Here is a 14,448-nt window from a genome sequence, read left to right on the forward strand (position 1 = left end):
TACAGTTTCCTTCTACATTTTATGAAGGAAGGGCTGACATGTGTTCTTCACTGTGCTATGAAATTTTGAAGTGCTGCAATTCCAAACTGAGCTCAATACGAACAGAAGCATCACAGCTCCTTTATTTCTTGATGAGGAATAATTTTGATTACACAGGAAAGAGATCGTTTGTGAGGACACACCTACAAGTCAGTACAGTTTGTTTTTATGTATTTAAGGGGTTTTAAGGAGATGAAATGCTGACCTTTTCTGGTATCGTGTCTTAAAGACTGGATTGTGTGTACTTAGCAACATAATCTTACAACAGACTGCTGCTACATAGTGCATTGAGCAGCACACCCACACACTGTAAGTTATGTGTGATAATAAATGCTGCATGCCCAGCAGCTATGTGAAAAGGTCACCCTTGCTGCTGCACTCTCTATATGTACTTCCTATACACAAATTTTGGAACAAGTAGCTGGTGTTTCTAGATATTCAGACTCATGCCCTATTGTATCACTGCAGTTTTAATGCAAATTATTCATATACAGGTTTGCATTTTCCCCAGAAGAGTCTACAAATCTAATTTTTTTTGTATTTGTTTACTTACACAAAGTTACAGGCTGCTTAATATTTAGGAAAGTTCCAAAACTGTATACAGAATTTATAATGCATACAATATAAACCCCAACCTGAAATCTTCAAGATTTATGTTTCTGCTTCTTTACAAGGTTATCATTTCTGTGAGTCAGCTGATTGCAGATGTTGTCGGAATTGGTGGAACCAGATTTCAGCAGTCTCTTTCCATCATCAATAACTGTGCTAACAGTGACAGACTTACTAAGGTTTGTAGTAGGCTTTTTTCCATTTCATTATAAAATTATAAAGAAGGGTCTGGATCATGAGCTTCATTCCCATGGCATTGATGCTGAAACCTCAACATGTAAACAGCCCTTATGGATGAACCATAAGAAGGTTATAGTCATGTATAAGCAGAGAACAAAATGTACAGAAATGCTGTAGAATGAAAAATACAGAAGCAGTTGCAAAAGGGACCTTGATTTGAAAATGCCAAAAATACCAAGTTGTTCTTGATGCTTGAGAGAAAAAGGAAAATCTCTGTAAAATCTTTTCAGATCACAATAGTCCATGTTTGAGACACTAGTTTAAATATTCATTGTATAATATAAGTACATACAAAATTAGCTTTTAAAATAGTTACATTTTAGAGTTGTTTTGCTTTGAAGGAAACAATGTAACATTAACAGGAGTAGATGCAACTAATAGTCAAGGCCATGTTCATGTGGTTAGGATTCTGAGGAATAGTCCACACAACTTTACTCTTCTTTGATACTACTTGATTATTCCTAAAGGAATTTCAAGCAATAGGTCACTAACTGGATAGGTACAGTTTAGTTTCCCCTTGTTGAGCTCATTTTGCATATCTTGCCGCTGTTTTCATATTACAGCACACAACATTTCCTTCTGATGTCAAGGATTTGACAAAACGCATCCGTACAGTCCTAATGGCTACAGCACAAATGAAGGAGCATGAGAATGATCCAGAAATGCTTGTGGATCTTCAGTACAGTTTGGCAAAGTCTTATGCCAGTACACCTGAACTCAGGAAGACATGGTTGGATAGCATGGCAAGAATTCATGTTAAAAATGGAGATCTTTCAGAGGTAAGCAAGACAGAAAGTACTCCACTGGTTTTTGATGATCTGGCAATACTGTTCTTAAAGTTCAAAATAATTCTATAAATCTATCACACACATATTGAAGAGGTTGGAGAAAAATGTGCCAACAGAAATTAGAAATAATTACTGTGCTGCTCCAATGTTTTAAGATTTATTCAAGATATACAGTAAGCTCACAACTTATGCAGGGGTTACATTCCAGGGATTGTGCCTAAAGCCAAAATTGCATATAGTCAAAATATTATGGGTACAATGGTAGATGGGATTGCCAAAGTGTTTTGTTGGTTTTTTTTAATTGCCAAGCATGTAAAGCTGAATGTTGCAGGCTTGCTGTATACAGAACTTAGTCACATCAAAAATTGTGTAGTAATGGTTGCTATTGTTCGTATTTTAGGCGGCAATGTGTTATGTCCATGTAACAGCTCTGGTGGCAGAGTACCTTCTCCGAAAAGGTATGTATCATGCACCTACTCCATTGTTGTTGGGATATTTTAAACTGCTGCTTAAGTGGTTATATACCAGTCTGCTTTATAGTTTGTGCATTTATGTTTTGTCTAGCCAGTTGTAGTTATGCATATTGTGTATTGCCCTCGCATCCATGTGGATAAAGGTCCAAAAATAGTTTAATAAATAATAATTAAATTAATATTCTCTCTATTTAGAAAATAGCAATAAAACATTTGAAGAAATATCTTAAGACAAGACTGTTACAGAAAGGAAAATCCAATGTAATCTCATCACACTCCATCTGTTAAACTGTCCCTCAGAGTGTTTGTTTCTTATAGTTTCATCATTGCCTTCCTCCAAAAAGCTTAGGGTTCTCTTCTCCTCCCACCTCCTTTTATTCTCACAACAATCTTGTCTGTGCAGTGATTGCATGGTAATACTTGTTCAGTGGACCGCTCTGTTGCACTGGTGAGCCTTTTAAACATATCAGCATCACAGGATGTACCATCAGAAAAACAGCTTCTTTACTTGTCTATAATGTCTAAAGACCCCCATACAGTTTTTTCTGTTTGCTGTGAAGACACCTCACTTCTATTTTGCCACACTGGGTTGCTGAAGATAATTATATCTAATGCCAGCCCTGAATAGTCATTAGTAACCATGTGTAAGAGGCCCTCCTGTTACCCAAGTTTCCATCTTAGGCTTTGAAGCAACCAAGGTTGTGAAAATAGACATGCTTACTATTAACTTGCAATCAGTAGAATTTTGTCCTATGGTTCAGAAACCCAAGAGCATGGTTTCTGATTATTCAAGTCTTTACTAAAACACTATACCGTTTAAGAATAAAATCCAAACCTACTGCTGCTGACCCTCTGCATAGTGGTGCTACTGCCACATCTGCAGCCTAGGCAGTGGCAATGGCAGCAGAAGATTTGCAGTGGGGCAGAGGGTGGATCAGGACTTTGGGACTGGCTGTAAGAGCAGCTTGGGCTCCAATAGATTCCAGGCTGGCTCAGGCCTGCCCTTGAATGCCCTATTTGGGGACTGTATGCTGGCAAGGATCCTGCCAATTTGCCTTCCGCCCACACATTCAGCAGGCAGAAAGGGGTGGGGGCTGTTCCAGCATAGTGGCACAAGCACTACTCAGTTGGCAAGAGGAAACCAGCTGAGATTGCAGAAATTAGTGAAGGGATGCCTCTATTCAATCCAATACCCCCGCCCCCACAAACCAAGCGTAACTTGAAATTAGATCTATTCACTGCAACTTTAAGATTGAAAATTTCTTTCATGCATTTGTGGGTTTTGCTGTTCCTCTCTTCCGTTGATCTACTTCAAGAGTGTTGTCTGCATTTTTCCCATTCAATACAAATAGGAATGTTTAAACAAGGCTGTATAAGCTTCAGAGTAATCACTCCAAATATAGATGAAGAGGCTTCTATGATGGAAGATGTTGGGATGCAAGATGTTCACTTTAATGAAGTATGTAAACTTAATTCATATTTATTTCTGTATCCTTATAATACTAATTTATTTTTTATTGAATTCTAAAATGTCTTGCTTGCTGTCTAACCTGAAGAGTTCATAACACATTGAAAATATTTTTAACCCATGGAAACACAACTAAATAATAAATAGCATACACCATTACTCACTTTATAGCATGTTAAGACAAAGAGGCCAAGTTATGCTGGAGATGCTATAAAAGCAAGGCATAAGTTCAGGGGAGAGCCTGGGGAGAGAGCATTGAGGAACCTTGGACCTGGCAATTAAATGTTAACCAGACAGGATTTCCACAGAACCCTTTAGAATAGTGTGTGAAGTGACACTGCAGACTGTAGGAAGAAGGGAGAATTGGTGAAAATTGCCTCTCCCCTTCCACTGTCAAGAGCCTTTACTGGATCAGAAACCCACTGTACTGGAAATTAATCCTTTTTTATGCAGCTTGAGAAAAATAAAATTAGATTGCTCTAGATTAGTCTTTATCTACATCTGTGTGCTTTTCTTTCTGTAACTAGGATGTACTGATGGAGTTGTTAGAACAGTGTGCAGATGGGCTGTGGAAGGCTGAACGTTATGAACTGATTGCTGACATCTATAAACTTATAATTCCTATTTATGAAAAGCGGAGAGATTTTGAGGTATTTGATGCAGATCTATTTATGCTATAATGATTTCATTTGAGACCTGTTAATGCTGTGGGACGTTGAAATAGGTAATGTTCAGCTAAAGTTACAGCAAAGTCTCATTGAAAGTTGTGAGGATTCATTTGATTGCAACTAACTTCAAAGTGCTGGGGGTTTTTTACCTATAAAACTTTATAAGGCTTGGGACCCCATTACCTTATGGAGCCTCTTTTCCCCTATGAATCTGGCCAGCTCTTCAGATCAGCTTTGGAGGCCCTTGGAGAAGTACCTCCAAGTACCTCTTCTAAGGCAGGAGAAAGAGCCTTTTCTGAAGTGGTTCCCATTTTTGGGATGCTGTTCACAAGGAGATGCAGCAAGCCCTTAGTCCACCATCTTTTTAGAACCAGACTAAGACTTCTTTAGATTCCAAGGCATTGGGAATTTTGATATCTGCATCCTGCTCATTCAATGGATGGTTAGCTGTTTACTGGTTTACAGTGATGATAATGTTATGGTAGGATATGTGTATACTTAGGGGAATGTTCACTTTTAGTTATCATTCTTGCATGTTTTTAATATATATTTACTACTTAAGTCAACTTCAAATATAAGGTGACACCTGAAAAAGTAATCATAACCTGTTCCATTGCTTTCAGTGGTACTTAGTTATCCCTAATTTTAGCTAAATTGAGACAATAGGGTTTTCCAAGCCATTAAGCACTGTATTATTTTGATACAGTTTGCTAACGATATATAAAAGCTTGTATGTTTTTTATTCTGTTTTGTGTTGTTCAGAATATACTAAATATCTCAATGCCACCGTTTACCAAAACGTGTTTTCCCGTTTTTTTTAGAGGCTAGCCCATTTGTATGACACATTGCATCGGGCGTACAGCAAAGTTACAGAAGTTATGCATACAGGAAAAAGATTGTTGGGAACCTATTTCAGAGTTGCATTTTTTGGACAGGTGAGCATTGTCCAGTGCCTTTCCTGAACTTTAACTTAGCATATGAATATTTTTTTTGCAATGTATTCTTTTTTACAGCATGCGTTAACTGCATTGTATATTTCTACTTGCATGTATTTGAAACTAATGAACTATTAAACTAATAACTGTTTTCTGAATGAGAAATTTCTTCAGTAAACTTTCTTTTCTTCCTTTTTTCCTATTTCTATTACTTTCTTAAGGCAGCGGTAAGTCTTTCAATAATAGCCATTCATAGCTATTACTTAAACACTGCCTTTGGTGTTTTTATATATTATGTTGGTTCACTTTCTGATCTATATTATCTTGCTTTAAAATATTAATATATTTATTTCCACTTGCAGAAGAAAACTGCACATGTTCAATCTTTGTTCTGCATGCTTATACAAAGAATCAAACTTTTTCACTTTTATATGTTATTCCATAGTGGCAAAATACAGTGACTGCAGGATGTGTGTTTGTGTGTGTGACATGAGCATGTGTATTCAATGGAGGAAACACAGTTTTAGATAGAAATAGTTGATCAAAAAAAAATATTCAGTCAGGGCACTGAATTGTACAATTTGAGTGATATAACATTCCATTTATTCTATTGTCTCTTATGACTGTAGCAATACCAGTTTACAGACAGTGAAACAGATGTGGAGGTAATTACAGAACCTGCTGTCCAAAACAAGCAATGCAGTAAAAACTACTGCATATAAGCTTAGTTTGTTGTGGGTATTTTTGTCAGTCTAGTTTGCGTTTATACATGCTATGTTGTGATCCTTGCACTACATTGTCCATTTCATCTTCAGATAGGAATATTTCTTTTTGCAACTTAAAACATTAACTCAGATCTGACATTCTGTATGAAAGCAGACACCTGTTTCACCTTCCATGGGACCTATTTTGGTTGTGTTTTGGGCCTCAAAGTAAATTATAAAATACGATTATATTAAAATTTATCTAGATAAGGTTGCTTTATTTGTATAGAACACTTGGCCATATTTTGTTCAAAATAACACTGCTTTCTCAGAGGACTACCATATTGGCATGTGAAACAGGCATGCGAACAATAAATATGGAAATAGAGTGCTGTACCCTCAAAACATTAAAGTTGACATATCATGTAATTTACAGCATTCCCTCAATAATAGTGTAATAATTTTCAATGCATCCATACTATAATAGCTGTTTTGCTCTCCTTATCTTGACTTTTCAATATCACTTTTTTCTTTTTCTTTTTGCTTGCAACCTTTGTGTTCTACATCGACCTTGCTTTAATTATTAGGAGTCATTCTTTTTTGGACCTTTGTTTGTTTAGAACTTAACTGTTGTTATTGGTTTTTCTTTTCTAAAGGGATTTTTTGAAGATGAAGATGGAAAAGAATATATATACAAAGAGCCTAAACTCACATGCCTTTCAGAGATTTCCCAGAGGCTACAAAAACTCTACTCAGATAAGTTTGGATCTGAAAATGTCAGGATGATCCAGGACTCTGGAAAAGTAGGACTTAACTAATAATATACAACTGATTTATATATAAATTAACATGAGCTCAAATCAAAATTTTCTTTCTAGCCTGCCAGTTCTTAAGCATAGTAAAATGTGGTTCCACTAAGGATGATCATCTACTTGTGCAGTACAAAAAATACCAAATGAATGAAGCAAGAAGGGCCTTGGTGGCATACATTGATAATTTTTATATTGAAGGCACCATAAGAGTTTTAAAATTTTATTAATGATGATCAGTGTATTAGCTTGTAACCTTTTAATAATGTAACTTTTAAATAATCGCATATTTTCATAGTTGAGATTTTAATTCTCTCAAATTCTTTTAAGGTAAATCCTAAGGATTTGGATTCAAAATATGCCTATATTCAAGTTACTCATGTAGTTCCATACTTTGAGGAAAAGGAACTACAAGAGAGAAAAACAGAATTTGAAAGAAATCACAACATCCGTCGCTTTATGTTTGAGATGCCTTTTACTCAGATGGGCAAAAGAAGAGGGGGAGTGGAGGAACAATGTAAACGACGCACCATTCTTACAGGTACTAGGTCAAAATTTGCAGTTCTTTGGAACAGTACTTTGATTTCTAAAAACCAAAAACCAAAAGAGAGCACTTGACACCTTTCTTTGATGTTTTTTGCCTATAGCACCTGTAACGTGCTTCCATTTAATCCAAAAAAGCCACAGAGAAATCTGAGTCTTTGCTAAATCCTGCATGTTTAGGGTCCTAATAACCTATCGGAGCCTAACTGTTCAGCAGGAAACTAACCTATAACTAACAACTAACCAAGTTAAAGCTATTTCATGCAATACACTCACATTTTGTACACGTAAAGTGTTATTAAAATTAATGTTTTGCAGCCACGTGAACTATACTGCTATACTTACTGGGGAGCTAGAGTTGACATAAGGGTACACTCTGACAAATATGGGCTACCACAATATAATGTGTGAAACAAAGACACACAGATTGATGCTCTATCAGTACCCTGGATGTTACTGATTCAGTTTCTCTGGTCTGCCAGGAAGCTGTTTAACAGCAAGGTCACGTTTTAGAAACACTTGTAACTGTGATCCAACTCAAAGAGAAAGGTCTCAGGTGTATTTTAAAAGCTGTGTAGAAAGGGAGATATTTTATGTTCAGGGCAGTCGGCTGTAAAATTAGAGAGAGGTATTCACCTCTGGCAGCAGGTGCTCAGAAACAGGAGCCTCCCCATTCATTCCTCCTGAGCCATTCCCTTCTATTGGAGATCAGAGCTATGTGTGCCACAGGCTTGCCATACAACTAGTCTACTACCCTTAGGCTCACTGGAATATGCTACCCCATTTTGCTTTATCCCCAAACTGGCCTAGTATGTATTGTTGCAGTCCCGTGAATAGATAATAGATAGGTAGATAGGTAGATATTTAAGTTGACTCAAACATTTATTGCCTCTCAATTGCCTTATGTTCATGCGCCAATATGTCAAGGCCAGGGTCCAGTTATTTTGCATGCTGACTCATGGCTACTCTTTGCACCAGGATTAGTGGTAGCTTAAAGACTGACACTGCATGTGAACGACTGTTATTGCTAATAGCTAATCTCCTGGCAAAGAACCAAGTGGAAACAGTAGTGTTGTCATCCTTCTTTAGATAACAAAATGTGAATTACATAAACTAAACAAATAGAAAAGCATAGAAAGACCCATGCTTAACATTTTTCTAAGTTTTTCCCACCTGTTGGTTTACCCAGTTGATACTTAATCATTAGTCCTTTCTGGATAGAACAGCATGTAACTTTCATGGGCTAGCAGACAGTATTATGTATGTCCCACATAATGAGAAGATACAGGCTAGTCTTCTTCTGCAGATCAGAATTTTTCCAGGGGCAAACAAAACAAAAGAAGCACAGTCTACAGAGCAGGGGTAGCCAATGTAGTGCCTTCCAGATGTTTTGCACTAAACTCTTAGTATCCCAGACCACAGGCAATGAGAACTGGTGCTGATGGGAAATGTCGTTCCAAACATCTGGACACATCACATTGATTAGCCTTGCTCTATAGAAGTATGCTATTAAAATATATGATTGTTTGTTTACAAGTCTACTTGCTCCCAAAATAAAAAGCATTGACCTGCAAGTTTCTTAATATTTCAAGATAGCATGAGTATAGTCGTGTAAACATAATTTCATTGTTTTCTTTCCCTAGCTATACATTGTTTTCCATATGTAAAGAAGCGGATTCCCATAATGTATCAACACCATACAGATTTAAACCCAATTGAAGTCGCTATTGATGAAATGAGTAAGAAGGTTGCTGAGCTCCGGCAACTTTGTTCATCAGCTGAAGTAGATATGATCAAACTTCAGTTGAAGCTGCAGGGTAGTGTTAGCGTTCAGGTATGTTGATTAAATTGATTAGGGTGTGGAGTTTTCCTTTACCTTAAAATCGGCTAATAAGCTTCTTTCCGCTTTAGAATTCCGTTTGTGTGTTTGTGTCACACCGATAAAATAATATGCAGCGCAACAGTGTCCATTGAATAAGAGTGGTAGACTTTGAATTTGAGACTAAGTTTTACTCAGAATAGACCTATTGAAATTAATAGGCCTAACCTATTCATGTCCATTTATTTCTGTAGGTCTGTTTTGAGTAAAACGTAGTTGAATACCACCACAGGTTCAACACTGCGATCACTTGAGCAACTTGTTAATTCTCAACCTTATTTCACAGGAAGCCCCTTCATTTGTAGTTCTGTTTGGGTGTTATCCCTCATGAGATTAATGCATAAGCTTATAAATCACCTGAAGCAGGGCTTTGCTTGTGGAGCAAGCTGCTTACTACAGGTGTGCCCTCCGGCAAGCCCATGCACAGGGGAGAGCAGCTGGGTACACTTGCCCCAGGCCTTGGAGGATAAGGCTACTGGGGGGGCGCCAGGGGCCTGCAATACCTACAGTCATGCCAGGAATGCCCTGTGCCTCCCAACTGACCAGGAACCTAATGGGTGAAGCATGCATGTCTGTCCGTATGCACTGCAAGGCTTCGATAGTAAAATCCAGACCTGCGTTACTGCATACGAGTGTGTAGCATCAGATCAAATTAGGTGCCGGCACTGTGGTGGCACATCTCATGGATAAGGCTCAGACAATCTCCTGCATGCCCTCCCACTCAGGGTTGATGCCAGCAGGCACAACTCCACTCTTCCCTCATGGAGAAGTTAATCAGATGAAGGGTAATGCCTGTGCAGAGCTTCTGTCTAGTTAGTCACTTGTGTGCAACTTGTTCCTTTCATGGGTATGAACTCAGTAGTGTTTTTGCACCAGAAGGGCAGGATAGGTAAAGGTAAAGGGACCCCTGACCATTAGGTCCAGTCGTGACCGACTCTGGGGTTGTGGCGCTCATCTCGCTTTATTTGCCGAGGGAGCCGGCGTACAGCTTCCAGGTCATGTGGCCAGCATGACTAAGCCGCTTCTGGCGAACCAGAGCAGCACACAGAAATGCCGTTTACCTTCCCGCCGGAGCGGTACCTATTGATCTACTTGCACTTTGACGTGCTAGGTTGGCAGGAGCAGGGACCGAGCAACAGGAGCTCACCCTGTCACAGGGATTTGAACCGCCAACCTTCTGATCGGCAAGTCCTAGGCTCTATGGTTTAACCCACAGCACCACCCACATCCCTTATAAATGTTTTAATAAATACAGGGTATTTTTCAGAAATGTATTTGACTTGTGTATAGCCCTATTCAGAGGGATGGGCAAAACTGATTTTAATATTATTGCAGGGGGGTGTGGGAACATAATTTATAACTGTTTATATATTTTTAGGTTAATGCTGGGCCATTGGCATATGCCAGAGCTTTTCTGGATGATACAAGCACCAAACGGTATCCAGACAATAAACTAAAGTTACTCAAGGAAGTTTTCAGGTAAAAAAATATGAAAGTTTATTAAGTTTCTTTTTGGAACTTTGAGATTAGAACCATTCTCAATATATTTCATTTTGTGAAATTAAATTTATTTCAGACAATTTGTTGAAGCTTGTGGGCAGGCCTTAGAAGTAAATGAGCGGCTTATAAAAGAAGATCAGATAGAATATCAAGAAGGAATGAAGGCTAATTACAGAGAAATGGCAAAAGAACTCTCTGAAATCATGCATGAACAAGTATGTACTGAACGTTAAGTATTTGATTCAGGTCATCCTGTTTTGGTTGAGAAGAACCAAATATTTTTCTTGGAATTCTTTATTATCTGAGTATTTAATTCAGAGGATCCAATTCTTTAGTACATTCCTAACTGTAAATTGCTGTAAATTGCCAATAACAATTTATTGCTTTTGAGGGTGGTGGTTGTTTTTTACACTCAAGTTTCTTTCTGTAAGCCACCTTAGGGGAAAGACGAGGTATAAATAAATGTGAAACAATTATAATATGTATTTTTATGACATTAAATAATATAATGATGCTGATGGAAATGGGTTAAGATTTCCACCCTGGAATGTTTTATCTAAAGTTAATATTTATAATAGATGTTAATGGATAATGCCCTTGAAGCATATGCTATGATTTATTAACTGCTGTAACAGAGTTATCTAACAATAAACCCTTTCATTTCTTCCATTCTGGTTGGCACAATGCAGACACTTTCATGAATTCAGTTGTATGGGGGATTTTAAAATAACAGAATTACAAAGAAAATCAGTTTAGTTGGCACATGAATCAGACTTAAATGCAGTAGCCTATCTTGCCTTAAGCCTGCTAGTTCTAACATGAAAAATTAGCAGTTTTCTCTCCCTTTTTTCCATTCTTGTCCCCTAATAAAACAGCTTAATTGATTATTATACTATACATGGCGATGTAACACTAGAATATGGTCAGTCCACAAGTACACCATACTTTGCTTTGCTAAAAGAATGACTTCTGCTGTGACTGTGTTCCAACATTGCATGATGTGGGTGAATGTTCAAGAATTAATAGATTTCTAACCATTCCGCTACAGCAAGGAGTGGGGAACCTCAGGCTCAGGGGCTGGATGCCTCTGTATTTGACAGTTTGAACTCTCCCCAGGCTACTTACTTCTCTGAGCCTAAATATGCCCTAAATATTTTTGCCTGGCTAGAATGTGCCCTTGAACTCGGACAGTGCCTCTTGTTTGTCTGGACAGAGTGTAGAGAAGAGGGGTGGGCAAAGGCGAGTAGAAACTAGCCTACCACACCAAGATAAAATTAACATTAATTGCTCCACCCACTTTTGCCTCTGACTCTGCCCACCTCAGGCTACTTTCCCCTGCCTAGAAGGCCCTTGAGCTAAAAAGGTTCCCCATTCCTGTTTTTTACAGATTTAATTTCGATTTGAAGATCATGTATTTTTCCATTGGAAAATGTAATCATGATGGAAGCAACTCTTAAATACCAAGGAAACAGTCATTTTATGGAAATATAAGTGCATGGCTTGCATGTAAATTTGGTTGTACTACCTATTCTGCAAACATTGGAATGTCCATTTTGCTTTCTTAAATAAATGTTTCAGAGATATTTTTCCCCTGTTTAATACATTTTATAGAAATCTTAATGGGCATCTCTCTTTCTTCCTTCCCTTTCCCCCTATGCTGCTTTGAAAATGTGATCAGCTGGGATGGTAATACATTTTTAGTTTCTCTTTCGAGTTCTGAGTTTTGTTTAACTTCCTTTACACAATATATAATGTGGAATTTGTAGTGCAGAACTGAGGGGAGATTTAGGCTTTATTTCATTTTAATGTTGAATAGTCAATCATTATGCATATCACTATCGCTTAACAGAATGTTTATCAGTCAAATAATAATGCTTTGCTACACTGCTTCTTACAAAACTAATAGGGCAATCAGATTTTTTTAAAAGAAGATGATCTAGTTTCTTGACAGAAGTCGTTAGAGAGGGGTGAATTTTAGCTAAACATCTTTCTTTGCTATTTTCAGAACCAGTCACAAAATTAAACATATATTAATTAAGAAGGTCATCTGACCTATATCTAACTTTTGTGTCACTATAGACTTGCTCCCTATCATAATTCCAATGATCTAGAAATACATTCCATTTAAATCAAGTTGGACTTTGCTTCCAAGTAGAGATGGGGGAGAAATTTAATCCTGATTGCATTTAAAACTGAATCTACCTAATTCCCACTTTTTGAAATAGTATGCAAACCAGAAAACAGCCATCCTTGGAAATTCGCAGGCTTCCCAATTTTGTAATGCAGTTCTCCTGCCAAGCAGTATGTAGAAAAATGCTTATTTGGTGAAAATAATATACAAAACTGCATTATATTAGAGAAAATATGCTTTGCAAGGATATATGTGCTAGGCAGAGTTGCATACTAAAATGTGTCCCCCCTACTTGCTGTATCTGAAGTTAGGTCCCCGTTCACATTTTAGCTAGAAGCCAAAGGACAAGCCCATGGTTACCCCACTCTTTTGAAAACCTTCTCCTCCCTCAACCATGTCTAAGGCATGTGTTTTTCTCTCTTTAAGATTACCGCTATGGAAGAAAAAGCCAGTGTAATGCCCAACTCGCTACACATTTTCAATGCCATTAGTGGGACACCAACAAGCACAACAGTTCATGGGATGCCCAGCTCTTCTTCAGTTGCATAAGAATTTGTGACGGAAAGCGCTGCTTACCTTGGAACACAAGTGGATCTTTGAACATTTGCAAACTCAGGATGAAATCCAAATCTGAAAGAGGACTGTGAAGATACTAACAATTGAGCATGCTTAAATCTCTGGGTCAGTCAGGGATAAGGAAATAATAAGAGGTAGATTTCTAAAACATATACTGATGGTGCACATATTTTTTATATTCTGCTGGCAATATTACAACACCCAACACAGAATTGTTCTGGGGAACTTAACTGGTTCTTCTGCTCTGATAATGGTATTCTAAAATAAATGGCACATTATAGGCAAGTGTTATGGAATGTAAGTTTGCAGACATAAACCATAAAAGTGTTCTTTGATATATGCACATACAAACTGATATAAAGTACAAACACTATTAGACTTAATAGGCACTAATTTGAGGGGTTAATGTAGGTAGAAATAGTTTTTTGTACTGTTGACTAAAACAGTTGTGCACCATTTTATACCTTGTTGGCATTTTGGAGAGCATATGAGCTTAAAATTGATCAAGCAGTTGCATCCAACCAAAGGTTACCATATGTTACTAACTATATATTAAGCAAGACATGTACATATTTGTTAATACAACTCATAAACCCTGTACATAAATGAAATGCATTTCTAAACATTTTTAATATTCATACCAGCTTTCATCCTTCTACAATTGTGATAAATTCATGTTCATTCCAAGTAAATGCTCTATTTTCTTTTACAGTTATTGTATATAAATACAGTAAGTGCAATATGAGGTTGTATACAGTTTCTATAACGTTATGCACTGTTTTTAAAAAGAATACATAATTTTTGCCAAAGTGATGGAGTATATAAGTGGTGATAAACTACTGTGGCTAAATGGTGATGTAATTTAAAGCTTTTGCTATATTGTTTTAAGACATGAATTAGTAATTTTATATTTGAGAAAGATAAAGGGTTTTAATTTTATTTAACTGGAATCACTGGCCTGCTGTAATTAAACATGTACTTCATCTATATTAAAAAGGAATTAATTTATGTAGAGTGTGGTTGGATCATTTTATTTTGCTGCTGTAAAGGAACACTGTGTATTAAATCAATTTCTGGAGGGTGTCG

The 14,448-nt window shown here is 37.2% G+C and overlaps 1 protein-coding gene across 24 annotated transcripts in view; it reads left to right on the forward strand.

Moving 5' to 3' along the window:
• The window catches only part of DOCK9 (dedicator of cytokinesis 9), a 136,161-nt gene extending 121,791 nt beyond the window's left edge, over positions 1–14,370 (forward strand). For 15 of the 24 annotated variants that reach the window (XM_053384507.1, XM_053384506.1, XM_053384487.1 and 12 more), the window contains 14 exons: positions 6–188; positions 714–827; positions 1,452–1,667; positions 2,077–2,134; positions 3,502–3,608; positions 4,145–4,267; positions 5,107–5,220; positions 5,850–5,885; positions 6,581–6,727; positions 7,064–7,274; positions 8,920–9,110; positions 10,534–10,634; positions 10,732–10,870; positions 13,213–14,370. In XM_053384507.1, the coding sequence (XP_053240482.1) occupies positions 6–188; positions 714–827; positions 1,452–1,667; positions 2,077–2,134; positions 3,502–3,608; positions 4,145–4,267; positions 5,107–5,220; positions 5,850–5,885; positions 6,581–6,727; positions 7,064–7,274; positions 8,920–9,110; positions 10,534–10,634; positions 10,732–10,870; positions 13,213–13,335 (1,863 nt within the window). In that variant the 3' untranslated portion in view covers positions 13,336–14,370. The remainder of the gene's footprint in view (positions 1–5; positions 189–713; positions 828–1,451; positions 1,668–2,076; positions 2,135–3,501; positions 3,609–4,144; positions 4,268–5,106; positions 5,221–5,849; positions 5,886–6,580; positions 6,728–7,063; positions 7,275–8,919; positions 9,111–10,533; positions 10,635–10,731; positions 10,871–13,212) is intronic. The other 9 variants (XM_053384505.1, XM_053384491.1, XM_053384497.1 and 6 more) reach the window with 1 other exon arrangement.
• Positions 14,371–14,448: the final 78 nt, after the last annotated feature.

Source organism: Podarcis raffonei, chromosome 4, assembly GCF_027172205.1.
Source record: "Podarcis raffonei isolate rPodRaf1 chromosome 4, rPodRaf1.pri, whole genome shotgun sequence".
Lineage (NCBI taxonomy): Eukaryota > Metazoa > Chordata > Lepidosauria > Squamata > Lacertidae > Podarcis > Podarcis raffonei.